The 20,951-nt window shown below is 41.8% G+C and overlaps 1 protein-coding gene across 1 annotated transcript in view; it reads right to left on the bottom strand.

Moving 5' to 3' along the window:
* Positions 1–5,410: 5,410 nt before the first annotated feature.
* Positions 5,411–20,951, bottom strand: part of man2a2 (mannosidase, alpha, class 2A, member 2) — a 37,612-nt gene continuing 22,071 nt past the window's right edge. The window contains exons 16-22 of the mRNA XM_060853537.1: positions 20,554–20,668; positions 16,483–16,616; positions 13,239–13,380; positions 12,311–12,444; positions 8,966–9,160; positions 8,546–8,656; positions 5,411–7,797 (exon numbers count right to left, since the gene is read on the bottom strand). Coding sequence (XP_060709520.1) covers positions 7,648–7,797; positions 8,546–8,656; positions 8,966–9,160; positions 12,311–12,444; positions 13,239–13,380; positions 16,483–16,616; positions 20,554–20,668 — 981 coding nt within the window. The 3' untranslated portion in view covers positions 5,411–7,647. The remainder of the gene's footprint in view (positions 7,798–8,545; positions 8,657–8,965; positions 9,161–12,310; positions 12,445–13,238; positions 13,381–16,482; positions 16,617–20,553; positions 20,669–20,951) is intronic.

Below are 20,951 nucleotides of genomic sequence, written 5' to 3' on the forward strand. Positions count from 1 at the left end.
CCAATAGGTTTATTTGGAAACACTAACTTTCAAAGGTTTCTGGAGGAAGAAGCAGTGCTTCGAAAGCTAGTGTTTCTAAATAAACCTGTTGGACTATAACCTGACGTTGTGTGATTTTTAACTTTGTCCACCCCAGTTCAACACTGTCACCTCCAAATCATGGCTACTTCTTATGTACTCACTTTCAAAAGGGAATGGATAAGGACTTGAATGGAAGCAAAGCTACAAAGTCACAACAGAATAGAATGTCCTTTATTGTCAGTTGTACTCCATTGTAGAAGTACAGCGAAAAGCCTTTACAAAGTTTGCCTCTGATCTTTAGTTATAAGTATCTAGTACAAATCTTGGATACATAAGTGGAATAAAAAGTAGTTGCATTACTTTACAGAGTTTAAAAAGTAAGTTAGATATAAGATATCGTTAAACGATTGACATTAGAGTCAGGTAAAAAATTTCAAACAAACATTGCTTTTTAGCAGCTCAGCACAGGGCTCCACATGTTTTCTGACCAACCACACCAGACCCCAGTCCAACAGCCATCCCCTCTCTGCTCCAAGTCTCCAGTCAGCTCTGAACCAGCGCTCAGCTGCTCCAAGATAAGTTTGAAGGAAAGACATTAAGAGGTGCACCATGGAAAGCATACTAGCCGGGTGTGTGGTATGGCAACTGTTCTGCCCACGACCGTAAGAAACTACAGAAAGTTGTGTGCACAGCACAGACCATCACAAGGCCAACCTCCCATCCATGGACTCCATTTGCACATCTCGTTGCTGCAGAAAAGCTGCCAACATCATTCAAGACCCTTCCCACCCTGTAATGCTCTCTGACAACCCCTTCTGCCAGGCAGAAGATACAGAGGTGTGAACACAAGCACCAGCAGGTCCAAGAACAGCTTCTTCCCTGCTATTAGACTGATGAATTGACTTACTTCAAATAATGTTGATCTTGTTAATGTTGATCTTGCTTTGTGAACCTCCTTTGCAGCTGTAACCCTGTATGCCTCACTCTGTCAAAGCCCCCTATGATCTGTATGTCCTTGCTTACTATGATCTGCCTGTAATGCTTGCAAACAAAGCTTTACGCTGTACTTAGGTACACATGACAATAAATCAAAACAATCAAATCAAGATTTGATTTCGGAAGTGGTTTCTTTTCCTAGAAGACTTCCATCATCGTGGATCTTTCCTCCACACATCAGACACTGCTGTCTGATGTGAAGTTTGCTGTATGCATATTTCTTTACAGTTTTCTCCATTGTGTGCCCCATTACTGACCCAGGAAATTCCCAACTTCACTGCTGTTCTCACTGGGCAGATTCTCCAGATGTTTACCCAAATGGTAATCATTGATAGACGATGCAAGACAGTGAGCATCAGGATATTCCATCTTGGCAGTACAGCAAAGGCCAACCCTATTAACGCAACAGAAAAGATACACTACTGCAGGCCACTCAGCCCACTATTCCTGTCGTGACTATTTGCTACACAAGCATACTCTTTCCTTGTGCCTTTGTAACTTTGCTTCCCTTCAAGTCCTTATCAAATTCCCTTTTGAAAGCAAGTACATAATAGGAAAAGTAGCCCGCACTACTCCTCAAGCCTGCTCCACCATCCAATGGTCATGGCTGATCGTTTGCACAAGCACTTGTGCCATCTCATAAGTTCTAGATTATTTTAGTACCCAAAAAGCTCAGCAATTTTGGTTTTGAAAATACTAAGTGACTGAGTACTCATTGTCCTCTAGACTAAATGGTTCAAAAAAATTCAGTCTCGGGGACAGATTTCTCAACTCGGTCTTAAATAGCCAATCCCTCACTCTTACGAAATGTTCAATCATTCTGGAGCCCGGATAGGGAAGCAGTTACTGCTAAACCTGCTTCTGCTGCTATTTCAGGCAATGTTGTCCAGATTGTAATAACTTGGTGTAAAAACTATTTTCTCCAAATCTATCGAAGCCTCCACTCTGAACAAATGCAGTGTTAAAAATAATTCATGCTGCTTCTGTATCACTTGCCAATGACTGTAAACCTCTAATACCTGGTTACCACATCTTTCAGTACCTTATTGTCCTCAGCAAACACACGCTCCCACATAGGAAGTAGACTAGGAAACCTAAGTGATTTGTTCCCTCCCAATAAGCCATTCAACCCTGTAGGCCCCTTATATCAGGTAACTCAGTAGCTGCTAAAAATAGGGAATTTCCTGGGTCAGTAATGGTGCACACAATGGAGAAAATTGTAAAGAAATATGCATACAGCAAACTTCACAAATCTTTGGACATAGAACAATACCAGCATTCCTACATCACCACTGGATCAAAATGCTGGAGCATCGAGATCATACCTGCACTGTACAGACTGCAGGAATTCACATAGAGAGGCTCATCTCAATCTTGTCAAGAGGAAGGGTAATAGATTCCAGCTTTGACAGAGAAAACCTAACCTATGAATGAATCCAAAACAAAATTCTCATGGAGGTGGCTGTTTATCAACCTGCATTCCTAAATTTCCCCATTCAACAAAAGCAATGGAGATAACAGTGGTTTGTGTGCATGTCTGTGTGGGGGTGTAGCAACACTTGGGATTTGAACATGTGCAAAGTAAGTTTCTTCACTTTTTAAAAGAGTTGGATAAGTCTCTCAGCTAATAACAGTGTGAACAGAGACTGAAAATAATGGGTGGAAGATGCAGCTAGGCTATCAGAAGAATCATCCCAAGAGAAATAAGCATCATTGAATATGGGAAGAGGGAGATGCAAAGCCATTCAGGAGCAATAAAACAAATTGCTGGAGGAAATATTCAATAGGTCAGGCATCAATGGACAGGAGCTAGTGGTGTTTTCAGAGAATAGATTCCAAATAAGATTTACAAAAAGCTAAAATCTATTCCTATTGGCATTTGCTCGATTGCTGTAAAACACCACCAGTTGTATGGTGTCGATATTTATGGGTAGAGGTGCAAAACAGTCAAGTGCTGCTCAAAATGAGCAGTACTATCCCAACATAAATGCTGGAATTTATTGAGTTAAGGGCTCAATCAGGGCCACTAATCAGGGATATCACCATCCCGGGTTCTGCTGCTCATCGATATGCAGTGAACATGGTTACACGTCAGAGAGATGGATGAAATTTTAGCCAATATATCAGCACTGACGCATATAGTACACAATGCTGATGTTCTGTTTTTAAGTTTGCATGGGGATCTGTTCCAACATTGAGTTGATTAAACTACTGTCTGTTATGCCCAATAAATCACGAGGGATTAAGAACAAGAAGCTGGCAATCATCTCGACGCTGAGAAATATTTCAGGCAGCATCCATTAATATTAATCTGGTACTACACTGGTTCTTGATTTGCTTACTGCAAACATTAAAAATGGATATTAATTTTCTAGATGACAATTACAAAAGCATAAAGCAGTCAGCAAAAATCAGTTTATGCCTGAATATTCACCAATAAAAGAAACATTAGCAAACTAGATTTATGCTCTCTTCAATTTTTCACCTATTCATTCTTTTGCGAGATGTGGGTTTCACTGGCAAGGCTAGCATTCATTTCCCATTTTTAAGCGTCCCCTGAACTGAGTGGGTTTCTAGGCCATTTCAGAGGACAGTTAAGAGTCAAACACGTCACTGCAAGACTGTAGTCACATGTAGAACAGACTAGGCAAAGATAGCAGATTTCCTTCACTAAGGATACCATTGAATGGGATAGGCTTTTATGATGATCAATGAAAATTGTCACACTTTCAACTCCAGATTTTTAACAAATTCATTGAGCACCTGATATGGGTACGCGTGAGAGGTTTGATGAACCCATGTTATTGAGTCAGAGAAGTACAACACAGAAACAGACCCTTCGGTCCAATGCATCCATGCCGACTAAATATCCCAACCCAATCTAGTCTCACCTGCCTACACCCAGCCCATATCCTTCCAAACCCTTCCCATTCATATACTCATCCAGCTGCCTTTTAAATGTTACAATTGTACCAGCCTCCACTACTTCGTCTGGCAGCTCATTCCATGCACGTACCAGCCTCTGCGTGAAAATGTTGCCCCTTTGGTCTCTTTTATATCTTTCCCCTCTCACCCTAAACCTATGCTCTCTAGTTCTGGACTCCCTCCACCCCAGGGAAAAAGACGTTCTATTTATCCTATCCATGCCCCTCCTAATTTTATAAACCTCTATAAAGATTGCTCTTCAGCCTCGGATGCTCCAGGGAAAACAGCCCAGCCTATTCAGCCTCTCCCTGTAGCTCAGATCCTCCAACCCTAGCAACATCCTTGTAAATCTTTTCTGAACACTTTCAAGTTTCACAACCTCTCTCTGACAGGTGAGAAACCAGAATTGCATGCAATATTCTAACAGTGGCCTAACCAATGTCCTGTACAGCTGCAACATGTCCCCCCAACATGACCAATAAAGGAAAGCATACCAAACGCCTTCTTCACTATCCTGTCTACCTGTGGCTCTACTTTCAAGGAGGTATGAATCTGCACTCCAAGGTCTCTTTGTTCAGCAACACTCCCTAATACCTTACCATTAAGTGTAGAAGTCCTGCTAAGATTTGCTTTCCCAAAATGCAGCACCTTGCTTTATCTAAATTAAACTCCATCTGCTACTTCCCAGCCCATTGGCCCATTTGGTCAAGATCCTGTTGTAATCTGAGGTGACCTTCTTTGCTGTCCACTACACCTCCAATTTTAGTGTCATCTGCAAATTTACTAACCATACCTTTTATGCTCATATCCAAACCATTTATATAAATGATGAAAGATGGTCCCCAGGGCTCCTAGATTATTAGAACAGTGACATTACCACTATGCTAATACTACTGTGTTCATTCACCAATGCTTGCAGTGGAAGTGGTGCAATTAAACTGAACCCCATTTTTGCTCGACAAGCAAATAGCTAGATTTCAATAGGTTGCTGGATAACGAGCACAAGCAATGCCAGCTGATTTCCTCCACCCTTCCATTATGGGAAATAAGGGGGGGGCGGGGGAAACAATAGTTGGGCTGCACTTGGTGTCAGCTAACAGAGAATAGATTGGGATACCGCTCAGCCCCTTTCCTGACATGTGTAACAAAAAGTGGAGGGGATAAGTAACTGGTATGTAAAAGAACTGCATGATAACTTACTCCAAAGACAACAAAAACAAAATGCTGTCAATGCTCAACAGATCAGGCAACCTCTATGGAGAAAGTGGTCAGTAACCTTTCATCAGCAATTGTAACATTTAGCTGTCTCCCTCTGCACAGGAGCTGCCCAACATGCTGAATATTCCCAGTATTTTCTGGTTTCATTAGAGTTCCAGCACCTGCAGTAATTCACTTTTACATTCAAGTAGTTGCTCTTTGGACCTCCAAACGTGCACACGGAACAGAAACTTACAATTTACAACAGAGGTCAGTTTCTGTAATGTTTTATTTGATGACTTTGAATTTAGAATTTACAGCAGTTGGGTTTTTCTCCCCCTCTTAACAGAAATTTTGATATCTGACAAGTGGACAATTCTTCAATCTCAACGCAGTAGGGCACAAGCTGAAGACATTCCAGGTCTAATCAGTATAACAAAACCTTTTACATATGGAACAAAGGTGAACCTGATGTAGGTCAGGAGCATATACTATTAAACACAGTTTTAGATTTCTGCAAAATAATCCTTACAAACTAAAGGATGTCACAATAAGAACAAATGACAATAGCAAACAGTCTGCAAAGGTGTATACATTGAATGCACAGTGTCATGGCAGCATATAATTGCAGGTATTTCCCTAATCAACTTATTCAGAGATGTCATGACACAGTTCTGGTGCAGATGGGATTTGAACCACCTACCTAGCCCAATGCTAGAGCACTACCAGTGCCACAAGACCTTGGTAGCCCAATCTTAATTCATAACCTGCATGCTATACCTGTGACAGCCCTGCTGCCCCTTTTCTCATGTACCACCACAGTGCTATATAACTCAGTATGTCCCCTAAACATCCTGGAGGGACTGAGTCCCTGGCTCATTGGTATTTTCCCCATAGCTCGAGTAGGTATGTCACAACTGCTCACACCTACTACTAACCTTAATTAACAGTTATGATCAGTGCATGGAAAAAGTTGTTTCACATTGCTGGATTAAATTAATTTCAAGAATACACAGGTGTGTTTTGACACTGATGTTTTACTCAGAACATGATAAATTTACAATGCAAAAAAAAAACAATTCAACAGTAGTTTTAATTTCAGGTCTAATTATTTCCATGATATTTCCAAAATGTTCGCAGGATTTTTCTTCATTTTATGTTAGGAATTTCCAACAGTCAGTTATCCAAATGTTCCACGGTAGCTGTCAACATTCTTTTTAAGACAACCAACTGATCACTTCCAAAACATTCAAATCCCTTTTGTTGTAAAAGGCAGACCTTCAGAAATGTTGATTTCAGGGCTACTGCACAAGGACAAGAGAGATGAATTGATCACATTGCACTAAAAGAAGAATGCCTGAATGTTGAAAACCAGACATAGAAATGCTGAAAGCACACAAAGTGAATCCTTCAACATTCTGAAAGAATGTTTCAGTTGGAGAACTTTGATAGCAGTGGCACAGCCATTCCAGAACACCAACTTGCATTCCCTCAATCAGGTCAGTGGTTGCATTTTCTACTTTGGTCTCCATTCACATTTCTGCAGATTATTACTCTCCAATGCGAATATTTCAAAGTGATTCTTTCCGCCACTAAGTTCAGAACACGCAGCAAAACGAGAGATTATTGCACACATACCCTAAGAAATGTGTATGAATGAAGCCAACGTGTTTAAGTGTCCCAGAACAGGTACAGGTTCAGTCAAATCTCAGGGGACAATTCTTGAAAGTAATAACTAATGTTAACGGCATATTGTATTGGCTCCAAGATATTTACACAAAATATATGAGAAAGCAAGAGTCTCTGGCTAATAAGGAGTTTAAGTTCAGTTGCTGTTACATCTATCTGCAACAGAAAAAATACTTTAAAAAGACCACCCTGTCTTGCTTTCAAGTGTAATGATTCTTCATTGAGAAGTCCATTGCCAGCCTTGTTGTGATTTTTAACTGCATATTAGTCAGATCAGAACACAGGTTTTCTTTGCCTGCTCAGGTTGGTTTGCAGACTTGGCCATTGAATGATTATGAATATGCAGACTGCCTCAAAGCCTTTGCACAACAGTGTTACATTCACACTCATCTTTGTTCTGGATTGCTTGGTTTTTGCGTTACAAGCAAAGCCCCTGCTCCTTTCAGATGCCAAAGATTCTATTTTGTCATTTTTAAGGTTGAGTTGACAATGAAATCAGGGTTGCTTATAAAACTCTCATACATTGTAGTGGTATATGCACAAATTGTATCTACACCTTTTTTTCTTTTAAAAGTGCATTGATAATGGGGTTTCACTGCTGTGCTTTCACTGCACATGCAATCTGACCCATGAGTCACAAATTCAGATGCCAGTAAATTTGTCCTCAGTTCCACGTTTTGTAGCGCTAACCACATCAGCCCCACCACTCCGTCATCCTCCCTCCCCTAGGGGTTTATGGATTGAAGGACCAACAGTTTGTGCTGCAGCTGGTTGGTATCTTATTTCCTAGCTTTAAGTATGGAAGCGCTGGACTGTTATTCAAACCAGCCGGATGCGGAATGTGGAAATCTCCATCGGCCTCATGGAGACGAAGCTGTTGTTGAAGGGCTCAGTGGGGTACAGGAGGGACAAAGACACTGGTTGCACGCTCTGAATATCCAAGCCCTGAAAGAGACCCTCCAGTGATAGCTGCAGCAGAAAGAGAAGAGGCATGTGAGGTTGCATCCAGTCAGAAATTATATTGAGTGACATGAACCAAACAAAATGTATTGGTAAGGTTTTAAGTTGCAAGACTCCCTCAAAAATTCTCTCTCTATTCTTCATGACAGGACCAGCACCCACCCAGCAATTTCATGTCAAGCTGAGACACATGCACTGGAGATGTTGTTGTCAGCCGAAATCCCATGGATCCCATTTTTAAGTAGCAGAACTGACATGTGGGGAGCAGAAAGCTCTGGTTAATTCTTTTTCTCAACTCCAGTACCCTTATTAGGCTGAGAGGACAAGGGAGAATGGAGGAGAGAATGAGACACACTGGATTGCTACAGAGGGCAGTCACAGATTTAATGGTCTGAATGGCCTCCATGCATAAAACTAAATAAAACTTCCCGACTCAGGCGACTGACTGTGTGGAGTTTGCACGTTCTCCCCGTGTCTGCGTGGGTTTCCTCCGGGTGCTCCGGTTTCCTCCCACAGTCCAAAGATGTGTGGGTCAGGTGAATTGGCCATTCTAAATTGCCCGTAGTGTTAGGTAAGGGGTAAACGTATGGGTGGGTTGCGCTTCGGCGGGTCGGTGTGGACTTGTTGGGCCGAAGGGCCTGTTTCCACACTGTAAGTCTAATCTAATCTAATCGAATCTAAATCTTAACCAACCCATGTCATAAAAACAAATATTACCTAAAGTAGAGTGAAAAGCTCAGTATCAGGTGTTTCATACCTTGCCCTGGGTGGTACTGCAATTGAAACCCAAGTTCTTGGCCTCCAGCCCACAATCAAATCCTTTCCGATGAAGAATTAGCGCCAACTCTAACCCAGGAGCAGAAATCACCTGCAACATAAATGACAGAGAATCAGACAGCAACTAACTCACATTTCAATTCACAGCAGCCTGAGATCTGTTACAAAATTGAAGTCAATTTGGTTCCACTGCTGCAGAGGTTAACAGCACTTGACAAAATCACAAAGTCACAAACCCAGATAGCCAGGGTCTGGTGTTGAATGTAACTGCACTTTAGGAGGACAAAATCTCCAAATTTCCAATCTGCAGAACCAACACTGCTCAGTGCTATTGGAAAAAAAGAGGAATTAGTTAAGTTGCAGCACTGACGGCTGTTGCCAATCCACCATAACCTCTCACCTCAGACTGTAAGGTCCTCATATTAAGCATGTGGAAGTCACAGGGTATAGGAGCTGCAAGTGGACGCCAGCTTCTGATGGGTGGAACAGTCTGTGGCCTTGGAGTAACTGGCATCGCCAGAACCTCATGGTTCAGGTGCATCGAGGTCATGTGACTTAGCAGGGAGGGAAAGCTCACAGGCTGACTATCCTGAACCTGTAGAAATAGAAATAAGCAAGCCTCAGTTTGCTGTTGATCTGAGGTTACCTGGTTACACAAGAGGCTGATATAAAAGTAAACCTGAGAGACTTAACATTTCGCAAGTGCTTCAACAAATCCCCCCCCCCCCCCCTTAGTCCATCAGTGCAGGTCTCTCGGGAGACAAATGGTTCCGTGGGTTAAATCATTCACTTGGTCATCTGAGCATGAGTCCAGGCCTAAGCTTTGGACTTCAAGATGGATTTGGGACAGTTTTACTCAAGCCAAAGTATCAGGGCAGGCAACTTATAAAATAAAAGTTAATTGTGCTCCCATCAATTTTCAGATCTACAAGCTGCTGACACCAAGATGTCAGAGTTCTGATATTAAGCTTTACCTCTTAAATGAGGAAACACCACCAAGAATCTACATGTATGAATTTCCAAAGCTTTAAACAGGACAAACCAGACAGTGAGAGATAAATGAGGGGGGATGGAATAGCTGAAATTTTGATGTCTAGATGGGCAGGTCTGATGAGTCACAACATGGCTCACAGACATAGTTAACACTCAAATAAATGCCAAAAGACTTTTAAATATGGCCACCACCAATCTCGCCTTCATTCAATATCCACATACAATACATAGGACAGAGTTCAAGAGGAGAAGACACAGCTGAAGTTTAACCTTCCCTCAGCTCAAAAGGACACAGAATGAATTATAGTAGGCCAAGCAATAACAGACTAAGACCATGTTACCTATTGTGGTATTGAGAGAAACAAATACATCTGCCTTTTGAACAAATCAAGTACCAGAACAGAAAACCAGTCAGTTCCAATCAAAGAGAATGGGTACTTTATTAGGCCGGAATTTGACTCAAAGTAGGGCATACTCAATAGAAACTAAACGACATAGCATGGACTCGGACTAGCATGATCTAGTTGAAAGAACTGTTCAGTATATAAGGCAGATTTATTGTTGTCAGGCATTGTGCCATAACACAGACCAGTTCAGAACCTTACTTTGAGCACTGATGGATCTACTCACTAATGATGCTCTGGGCCAGAGAACAAGCAGTAACATAGTACTATTGCAGATCTACCCCTAAATAACCCCTCTGAAAAATCCCTTTGTTCTTCTGTAGCTTCCTTGCCTGGATCTCATCTAACGTGCTCCATCAACTCCAATGCCCAAAGACATGGGCAGCAGGGAGTCAGAAGTGGATAAGAAGCAGTGTGCACTGAGACAACATATAAACAGCTTGACACTTACAGAATGTACTGTGAGGTGCTCAATTTTTGTTAGTGTTTTCACCTCATTAATGGCTCATTATTCTGGGTCAGCTGTGCCCACTGATCAATTAGAAAGTCTTAAGATGTGAACACGCTTAGTCTAGATCACAGCTAAGCCAACTAATGTTATCAGGCGAAAGTGAAGACTGCAGATGCTGGAGATCAGAGTGGTGCTGGAAAAGCACAGCAGGTTAGGCAGCATCCGAGGAGCAGAAAAATCGACATTTTGGGCAAAAGCCCTTCATCCGGAATGAGAGCTCTCATTCTTGATGAAGGGCTCTTGCCCGAAACATCGATTTTCCTGCTCCTCGGATGCTGTCTGACCTGCGGTGCTTTTCCAGCACCACTCTAATCTAGACTCTAATGTTCTTATCAGTCTCTCTCACATACTTTTCAGGAAGTTCCTGAACAGCAGAGATTAGAAGACTGCAACCCTGGCTGATTTAACCACACAAGCCCAGATGAGCTCCTGGTTAATGAATGAAACAAGACAGTTTATAGAGCGTTCACACAGATAGACAGCGACAACTACGAGCTACATTTCATACTGCAGCTATCACTCACAGTACAGAGGTGGTCAAAGTTAATTTACAGATTACACTTTGACCTGGCCTCCTCTCTAAAAGGTTACCTCATGGGTGCTGGTCCTGCAAAGGATGGAAGCTGAGAGTGCCTGTAACATGGAGTGCAGCCTTGACAGAAAGCCAATGTGCTGAAGAGGAGCAATGGGAATGGAGAAAACGATGAACATGAAGAAATGTATAACAGCAAATGGGCAAGTATAACCATCTATTTATAACCCACAGGCATGGAATAATTACATACGTACACTAGCATAAAAATACTACAGGTACTACACATTGAAACTTCATACACATTTCTCAGCTTACAATCTGCATGGACACTATACCACAGATACGGCACTACACCAACACTAAGCACGAGTGTACACTGCAGCACACAAACACACACTTGCCTCACAAATACACACCATCCCACCAGATGCTCATCAGCCACTCACCCTACAGATGAGGGCATTTATATGCTCACACTTGGATACAAACAGCACTGGTATCACATGTGCACATACATGTAACTCATCACAAGACTCTCATGTTCCCACTCCCTGCAAACTTCCTTGCCAGTCCTGCTGACCACATACCACACTACCCATTCCACAGGTTAAGAAAGTAACAAGCACAGGGTCAAAGCATCCACAGACACACCGGGTGCCATCCCAATCTCTACAGGTGCATACACATACTGCGCATCATATATATACACACACACACACACACACACACACACACACACACCACTGCATGTCTCCCCAACACCCAATACATTGACACTGTGCACTGCATAACTCAGTCTCTCGTGCACATGCACACATACCCACATCAACATAAAAACGACCTTCCTTATCCACCCTACCTCTCATTCACCAATATCCACGGTTAGTCCTGTTGATTCTTGCTGTGGTAGTTTAATGGGTACCTCAGCCCTCTGGGATCTTGCAAGCATCAGTGCTCAGTAAGGACAGGCTATCTGGCTGTAAGCAGGCATACAGTTAAACCCAATTTTGTCCTCACCTGAAATGCAAACTTTCCCATGGGAGTCACTGGAAGTGCTGGCTACATTACTTTACCTCTTTACTATCTGGACCAATAATGCCCTAAGTTGAGATCTGCTAATTTATCCCAGAACTTGGTTTCTCTGGGCTGCAGTGGTGAAGCAGCAAATCCAATGGTGCCTTCAACCGGACTGCCACTGCAAATAAAACTACTCTTCTATTAAATTCACAGCTTCTCCTTCCTCTAGTTTGTAAATCATAAACTAAGATCACATACAAGCAAGGGTTAAAAACAATTTATTACTTTATTTGGTGCTGATCTCTTCTCCAGCAAGATACGGAATCTGTTGCAGGTCACTTTGTTGTCTTTTAATCCTTGTCCCAAGCCCCGGTTGTCATCCTGCATGAGACGACGATCCAGAATGACCTCCAATTGACCTGGGAATGACAGGACAAGAGATCCATTCAGCATTAAGGAGGAGTGAATGAAGGCTGTGCTTCTTAACTTTAGTTTCCAGCCTCAGGGCTTGTTAACCATGTTCTCCACAGGACTCCTTACTCTTAACCCCAACAGCAGTGTCACTCTCACTAAAATCCCCACACCCTGATGGTTATTAACCACAAACTGATTCCTTGGGTCTCGACTGATACAGGAGATGGAGAATTTGGGGTTTCCACAGGTCCAATCCTGCTGTTACTCAATATCCAACCAGACACGTACTCTCACAACCGAGTCACTGGCAAGCAGGAAGCCTGCAACATTCTACAGAGAATTATTTTTGTTACATCTTTGCTTTGCTCAGCCATGGCCGAAATCAGATGGAAACTGCAGCCTGTGGTCCAGAGGAGGTGGTTGCTGGCAAGAAGTGCTGTGTCAGTTGGAACTAAAACAGATCATCTCTCCCCAAAATGTTCCAGTCTGTTTCACCTTGAGCCCCTGCCCAAGACAGAAATAACTTTCCAAAATAAAACATGTCAGTTCAAGTCTAAATTATAAATTTGTAGAATCAAGGTCTAATTATCAATAACCCCAAACCCCATGGATTAGAAGAAATGAGGAGAACAGAATGTCCTGTTAACTTCCTCTGACATTCATGGGCTGCTATTTCCATTCACAGCGTAATGCTGGATTTGCAAGGATTGCATTTATCATGTTGCTGTGGGGCTGGAGAAGAACAATTACTGTAAGAGGCACTGCCAGCAAATCAATAGGATACAACCAGTTTGCTCACCATTGTGAATACTCGACACACCCAAAGACTGTGCAGCATGTAGTGTCAGACGGAATCGATCATCCTGAATGTAGGCCATGGTTGACATCGGGTAGAAGTTGGCCTGAAGGGGCAACTTCTGGAAATATTTTCTCGCTTGAATCTACAGGAAGCAATAAAAAAGCTTAAGAACAAGTTAAGATCGATCCACAGTGCTGCAGAAAGATTACCTTGTTTTAAGTATAAGCACATTTTCCAAGACCAAATACAAGCAAATGAAATGGGAACAGACAGCCACTTGGCCCCCGAACCTAATCTGCCATTCAATAAGATCTGTTTGTTTTGAATTCCACATTTCCATCTAGCACAGATAACCTCAGCTTCCCTGATTAACAAGAATTTACTCACCTCTGCCTTGAGCCAAGAGTGTGGGCACTGGAAAAGAGCAGGGGAAATCAGGAATGAAAGGCTGATGCCTGAAACGTCGATTCCCCTGATCTTCGGATGCTGCCTAACCTGCTGTGCTTTTCCAGCACCAGACTCTCAACTCTGATCTCCAGTGCCTGCAGTCCTCACTTTCTCCCACCCCTGCCTTCACGATAATTAATGACCCTTCACCTGGACGCAGAGAGTTCCAAACTGGCTCAAAGATTCTCCTCGGCTGTCTTAAAAGGACTAGCTCCAGTTTTAAAACAGTGCTGCCCCCCCCACCCTGATACTGGACTCAAACTAGAGGAAACTCCCTTTCCATTTTCACCTTGTCAAGATCATTCAGAATCATATACACTTCGACCAAGTCACCCTTAAACACTTCTAAACTCCAGTTGAAACAAACTCTATCTGTCCAACCTTTCCTCATAAGGTAAGATAACACACTTACTCCAGATATTAACTTAGCAAGTTTCCCTCCAGCCACCTCCATTTATATCTTCCCATGAATAAGGATGCCAAAACTGCAACCAGGTGTGATTTCACTGATGCATGGTATAAATCCAAAAATGCTTAGCTTCAGTTATGTTTAATCTCTCTCATTGCGAAGGGCAGCATTCTTGATTACCATTTGTATTAAATGTATTAACATTTTGTCACTCATGCACTAGAACATGAAGCTCTTTCTGATCCTCAAAACTCTACAGCTGCTCACTTAAAATTTTCTACAAATGTGAACTTCATATTTTCCCCCATTATAGAATATCTGCCAGAATGGTGCCCAATGGCTCAACATATCTAGGTGTGCCTGCAAACTATTCTTCACTGTAGTTTACTTTCCTACCTATCTTGATGTTGTACATGCACTTAGTTCCGTGCTTTTATTTCACTTATACCATATATTATGTGTCTTAATACTCCCTAAAAAATGATGCATTAAAGAAATGCTCCAAATGGCACCACCACCACCCACACACACACATGGTGGATGTGTGGACATTATAGTGGGTGAAGATACTGGGTGAGGTGCAAATGGGGGATAGAGGTTGAGTGTCATTGATACACTGTGGCCACAAAATGTAGATTTAGGTCAGTGTATTCAGGACATTGTAAAGAGATGTTTTAATCACATTGTTTATGTTCAGTAGTGATTATCACTCCCAATCAGCAAGAATTGCATGGTTTACAACCCTCTCCAAGACTCGATATTTCTGAGTTACCAATATGATATGGTCCAGGTGTACAATGGATAACATTTACTGTGCATTAGTGAAAAGGTGGTGTATCTGGAAGACAAAAACTCTAATTTTTGATTTTTAGTTCTGACTTCAGCTCCCAACTTCCCTCACCCCATCCCCCAAACCCTCATCTCTGCCATTATTTTGACCCGAATTTATTCCGCTCCACCCCACCAATTCCAATCCTTTCTAATATGCAGCCAGAGATGACTCAACAGATCAACAGCATGGTCAAAGATTGATGCGCACAGGACAAAGTCAATTGTTATACCAATGTTTAAATATTCTGTCATACATTAAACAATTGTGTGCTTTCCTTTTTCATATCCATGTGAACTAGTTATGCTGCATTTATATACAGTACAGCTGAAAATGTGTTGCTGGTTAAAGCACAGCAGGTCAGGCAGCATCCAAGGAATAGGAAATTCGACGTTTCGGGCATAAGCCCTTCATCAGGATTCCTGATGAAGGGCTTCTGCCCGAAACGTCGAATTTCCTATTCCTTGGATGCTGCCTGACCTGCTGTGCTTTAACCAGCAACACATTTTCAGCTGTGATCTCCAGCACCTGCAGACCTCATTTTTTACCCGTTTATATACAGTACATGCTCACCAGAGCATTGCAGTGCCACCGCTGCCAGGTGGATGTAATTACTGGGCAACAAGTTGAAAACCACCAATTTCCATCATAAATGTGAACAAAAGAAATTGGCAGTGGAATAATATAAGACCAAAACTGAACAAATTTAATAAAAGGCTTGTTATGGCCAAGAGACTTTACCAATAATTTCCAACACTACTTCTCCCATGTACCATACCTAAGCAACGGATATATCCATGCTGTGGAGGCAGTAAGGCTCAGTTTAGTGAGATTGAGATTGCCTCTCATTCCAAGAGTCAATTATTTTCTGAAGGAGACAGTCAGGGTTGACACTGAAGGTTGTCTTCCCTGTCCAAAGAATCTGGAACATGGAGGCACAGCTTCAGGGCAAGGTGCCGAATATTTAGGGCTGAGGTGAAATGTATTCACTCCGAAATGAGTGACTTGGGGAACTCTCCACCCCAGACAGTTGCTGATATCACATCAAATTTTTCAATGTTCTCAGTCTCAGCCCTGATCTCTCAGAATCAAAGGGAATGAGGGGCAGGCGGGAAAGTGGAGTCAAATCAATTATTAATCAGATGTTATCAATGGTATAGCAGGCTCAAATGGCCACATGATCTACCCTTACTGCTATTTCTTACATCCTTATCAATCTTGACGGAAGAGATCCACTACAAAATAATGACTACATGTGGATATATGTAACAAGTTACCACATATCAATGCCTCAATGATTTGAGTGAAAATGTAAGCCAAAACAGCAGCAAGACAAGCAAATCGTTTGTGTGCTTTTAGTATTATTGGTTAATAATGTCAACGAAAGCAGAAGACTGTCCAATAATCTAACAGGTAGGCTGATCCACAATTTAATGCATCCTCCAAGAGGTCATTGCACAGGAGACTTTAAATATTACCTTCTATCCTTTCCTACACTGAACTACCAGGGAGGATGGGGAATGTGTAACCATCTGTAAAGTAATTTTACACCAAGTTACCTGAAACCCATTCAAATCTGTGTAGAATGTGTCTCCGCTTTCAATATTGGTGGACAGCCTCATTGCCAGCTCTCGGTTTATCTGGTCATGAATGTCAACAACAATGGAAACATCCAACGAAAGTCCCTCAACTCCTGCCAGCACAAGAACACACGAGTAGATTATCACCGCACCACATTTAACACTTTGCGAACAATTGACTGGAATCACTTATTTTTGTTATATTCTGTTCTAATGCCAGTGGATATCAGTTAACTTGGCACTGATGGTACAGGACTGTTGGACTGGATGACTCCGTACCAGAATGGATCCACATTTATTCACCAAGTGAGAGCAATGAAAGTTTTAACCAGCAAAGCCCTTTTCCAGAGCAGATCACTGGAGTCACATTTCCACCCAAATTCATTTCCTATCGTCAGTATTTCATTAGATACATACAGCACTAGAAGAGGATCACCATAGTGAATTTAATTGTCTGCCATGATAACACACAGCAATTGTTACTTTTGTACATTAGCTTTCATATGGGACCTTTAACATTAATTCTTTACAATTCCCACCTCCCATTGACAACAATGGCTTTAAAACTGTCCCCTTCTCCACGGTGCAGCTATTCAGATCCTGTTGCGGACAGAGGTCCAAGTAAATGTCAAAATGTAACAGGTCAACCTAAGTAATGAAAAGTATGCTGTGTTGAGGTCATGGTGCTTTGCTAAACCAATCCATGAAACAAAATTGCAAGTATTTGACAATTAAAAAATTACCACAAAAGATGCCTGACTGAAACCTGATGAGTTTAACTTTGTTCTTCAGTGAAAGAACCTAGCCACCCTAACTGAAGTGTAGCGCATAAGATTTTAGGGCTCTTGTAAAACACTCACTGACATGATCGAACAAGCTAAGGCATCAAGTCAACAGAAGATAGACATCAAGTACTGGATCACACCTCAACATAACACATCAAAATAACATACAAACAGGTACACATTATATTGTGCACTAGGCAGTAGAGTGGCAAACAGATTTCAATCTGAAGATTCAATCCTGAATTCCCTCCCTAAGTGCATTGTGGGTCAACCCACAGCAGGTGGACAATAGCATTTCAAGAGATCATCTCACCACCACCTTCAAGGGCAACTAGGGACAGATAATAAATGTTGGCCAGCCAATGAAATTCACATCCCACAAATAAATAAAACAAAATGGTGAAAGGTTTTGGAGATAAATGGGAGGTTTGAGTGGGGAAGAAGGGAGAAGCCTTGAAGTGTACAACCACAGGTCCCTGAAAATGGTAGAACAAGTAGATATGGTGGTAAAGGCAGCACGTGGGATACTTTCCTTCATTGAGCAAGGTAATGAAGATAACAGCAGGGATGTAATGGGGTACTATTTTGATTCTGGTTAGGTCATAGCTGGAGTTTTGTGGACAGTTCTGATTGCTCAGAAAGGTCAGAATTGTTTGACAGCAGAAAGAGTACAGAGGCGATTGACAAGAATGTTGCCAGGTTTGAAAATTGCAGCTAAAATTGGAAAAGCTACGATTGTTTTCCTTACAACAGATGCTCAAGGATTGACTTGACTGAGATGCATAAAATAATGGGAGATGTCGATAGAATGGAGGGGGAAAACCGGTTTCCCCCTAATGGGGGAGTAAATTACCATGGGCCACAGAAAACTTACGATTGACAGAAAGATCTGATGGAACTTGAGATTAAGTTTTTTCAATCAGAAGGTGGTGAGTGTCTGCATTTCACTGACCAGCTCAGTTGAAACAGAAACCCTCAACTCATTTAAAAGGAATTTGAATCTGCACCTGAAAGCTTCTCGCCGGCAAGGCTAATGACCAGATGCTAGAAAACATGATAAGAACAGGCAGCAAGGTTTCTTCAGCTGCCATGGACATAATGGGTTGTATGACCTCCTTCTGCGCTGTAACTTTTCTATGTTGCCATGGTTAAATTATAGAGTGGGGGATGGGAGAAAATTAATAACAATTAAACATGAAAAGGCTAGATATAAATGACAGTGCAAAGTAAACTGAAATGTCACACATTATTACCTCAAGACTGAGCAATAACATACACATGATATTGATTACAGTGCAAGTTTTTTAAATCACTTGTTTATTGCAAAGGTTATGGGTCAGAATGCTTCACTTGCTAAATTAACCTCACCCCTGCCTCCAAAATCCTCAGTCCCACATACTCCCTCCTTTATCTTCAGAGGATTCATCACTCCAGCTCCTCCTTCAACTCATTGTCAGGAACACTACAGATTTTTAAACACCACGGTTGATGTTACCTAAACAGTTGTTTGATTTTAATTTTTACTATATTAATTTTTATATGACGTGAAGTGCAGTTCTACAGCAACCCTTTCACCAGTCAACAAACATTCAAAGTGTACTGAAGGATGTTAGTACACAAGAACAGTATCTCCTGCTTAAGTTCAGTTGAAATGTTAAAGCCCAGTTCATGAGTGAGATCAAAAGATGCCAGTGCATTGTTAAAGAGGAAATAGTTCTCCCTGTGTTCTGGCCAACATTCCTCCATCAGCCAATCCCACATTAAAACATACTAACCAGCTATTTATATTGCTTGCTGCTAGTGGAACATTGAGCAAATAGATATTCATGTTTGCCTACAAAATAAAGTGACCATAATATGAGAGTAGGATAATGCACGATTTCCTAACTTAGTGCAATATTACATCTGCAACTTTTAAATTAAAGTACATACCAGAATACAAGGACATGGCAGAGATTGGAGAAGTGTTTAGCGTACGGTGCGTTTCATTTCACCATGCTGCTGTCTTCAGAACACAGGAAGGAATGTCTTTGGAAACCAATCAATGGCTATTCTATCTAGAGCAAGAACTATCATTCATGCCTGCTTAGACAGTTCCATCTAAAGGATATGGGGGCACCCAATACCTGACAGCCTTGATCATGCTGCTTTTTAAATGTTTACAAACAAAAAGACTTGCATTCCTATAGCACCTCATGCAATCAAGAAAATCCTAAGGCACCTTAGTGCTTCTTTAAAATAGTCACCGCTGTACTGTAGCTGCCAAAATGTGCACAGCATGCTCTTACAAACAGTGACATGATAACAGCGAGGTAACTTGTTTCTGTGCTATGGGGAGGTGAGTTATAAATACTGTTCAGGACATCAGCAAAAACCCCTGTACTTTCTTCAAAATTGACATCTGACGAAGGGGCTGACCAGATGTCTGTTTAATGCTTCATCCAAAGGATGGCATCTCTAAAAGTGCAGCATGCCCTCAATACTGCACTGTAAGCATCTGTCGGGTTTCCACGGCAAGGTCCTTTGAATGGGACTCGCACCCACAATATTCTAAATCAAGAGAGGATGCTATCCATTGAACAGTGGTTGGCTCCTGAATTTGCAAGCACACAGTGCAGAGCGAAACTGACTAGGCTGAGAGCAATTATCTCACTTACCGGTAGAGAGAAAAAAATGTGCATTCATACAGCAACATGCAATTTCCTGATGCTTCATACTCAATGAATTATTCTTGAAGTGAAGCCACTGTTGGTATGTACATCTTCAAACTGCAATGCTAATAATGCTTTAATTATTAGAAGCGTCAAACTCAGTAAGAATCTCAGCTACATACTGAATAGAAAAAGGTGGTGCAAGCCTGCTGATTATCTGATAGTACACAGCTCCACCTGTGGATTCTTGACTATCTTCCAAGTCCAGCCTTGCTTATTCTGCTGAGCTTTAATACATCTACTTCAAACCCTAAACATCAAATCCTTCTACTGTCAACAATGGAACTCTGAACCCATCCACTGTTGCATCAACTCTAGCATTCTGCAAGTCTGCCCATGTTCCTCACTGCTCTATCAGTGCAGAGGTCAGTCTTGCATTGGGAAATTCTCATCCTCAAGCATCATGGTTCAGTACCACTTCCCTCTCATCTAGAGTCTAATGAAGAATGTAGTCAGTAGCTTCCTGCTCAGTGTTCACTGCTCTTCCACCACAAGTGCATTCTGGAGGGCTTTTGACATGACTGTTACCCAAGGGCAAGAAAAACTGCTGTTACCTGGCAGATTGTAGAGACGAACTATCTGGTGGAAGTGTTGATAGAAGGTAACAACTTCAGAGAACAATGGACCTTTGGTAATGCGGGTGATCGCAGCCTGTTTGGAAACATAGGCCTGAAAACAAACGTGCAGTCACTTAATGATACAAATTACACAAAATATGAATATTACAATATCTTGTGTATTTTCCAGCTCTTTAAAGTATTATTCTGTACACGACTTAGCATAATGCTGTAGTTTTGCACTTCCTTACATAAAAAAGGGGAAATATTCACACATTCTTTCAACCAAATCTCTTCACAATTCCAGTAGCTTTCCCATTAAGCAAGCACAGGACCTGACTAAGTGAGGGAGGCTATTGAAGTGAGCAGCGTACCAGCTAGTGCACACTTTTCAT

The sequence above is a fragment of the Hemiscyllium ocellatum genome, chromosome 42, assembly GCF_020745735.1.
Source record: "Hemiscyllium ocellatum isolate sHemOce1 chromosome 42, sHemOce1.pat.X.cur, whole genome shotgun sequence".
NCBI lineage: Eukaryota > Metazoa > Chordata > Chondrichthyes > Orectolobiformes > Hemiscylliidae > Hemiscyllium > Hemiscyllium ocellatum.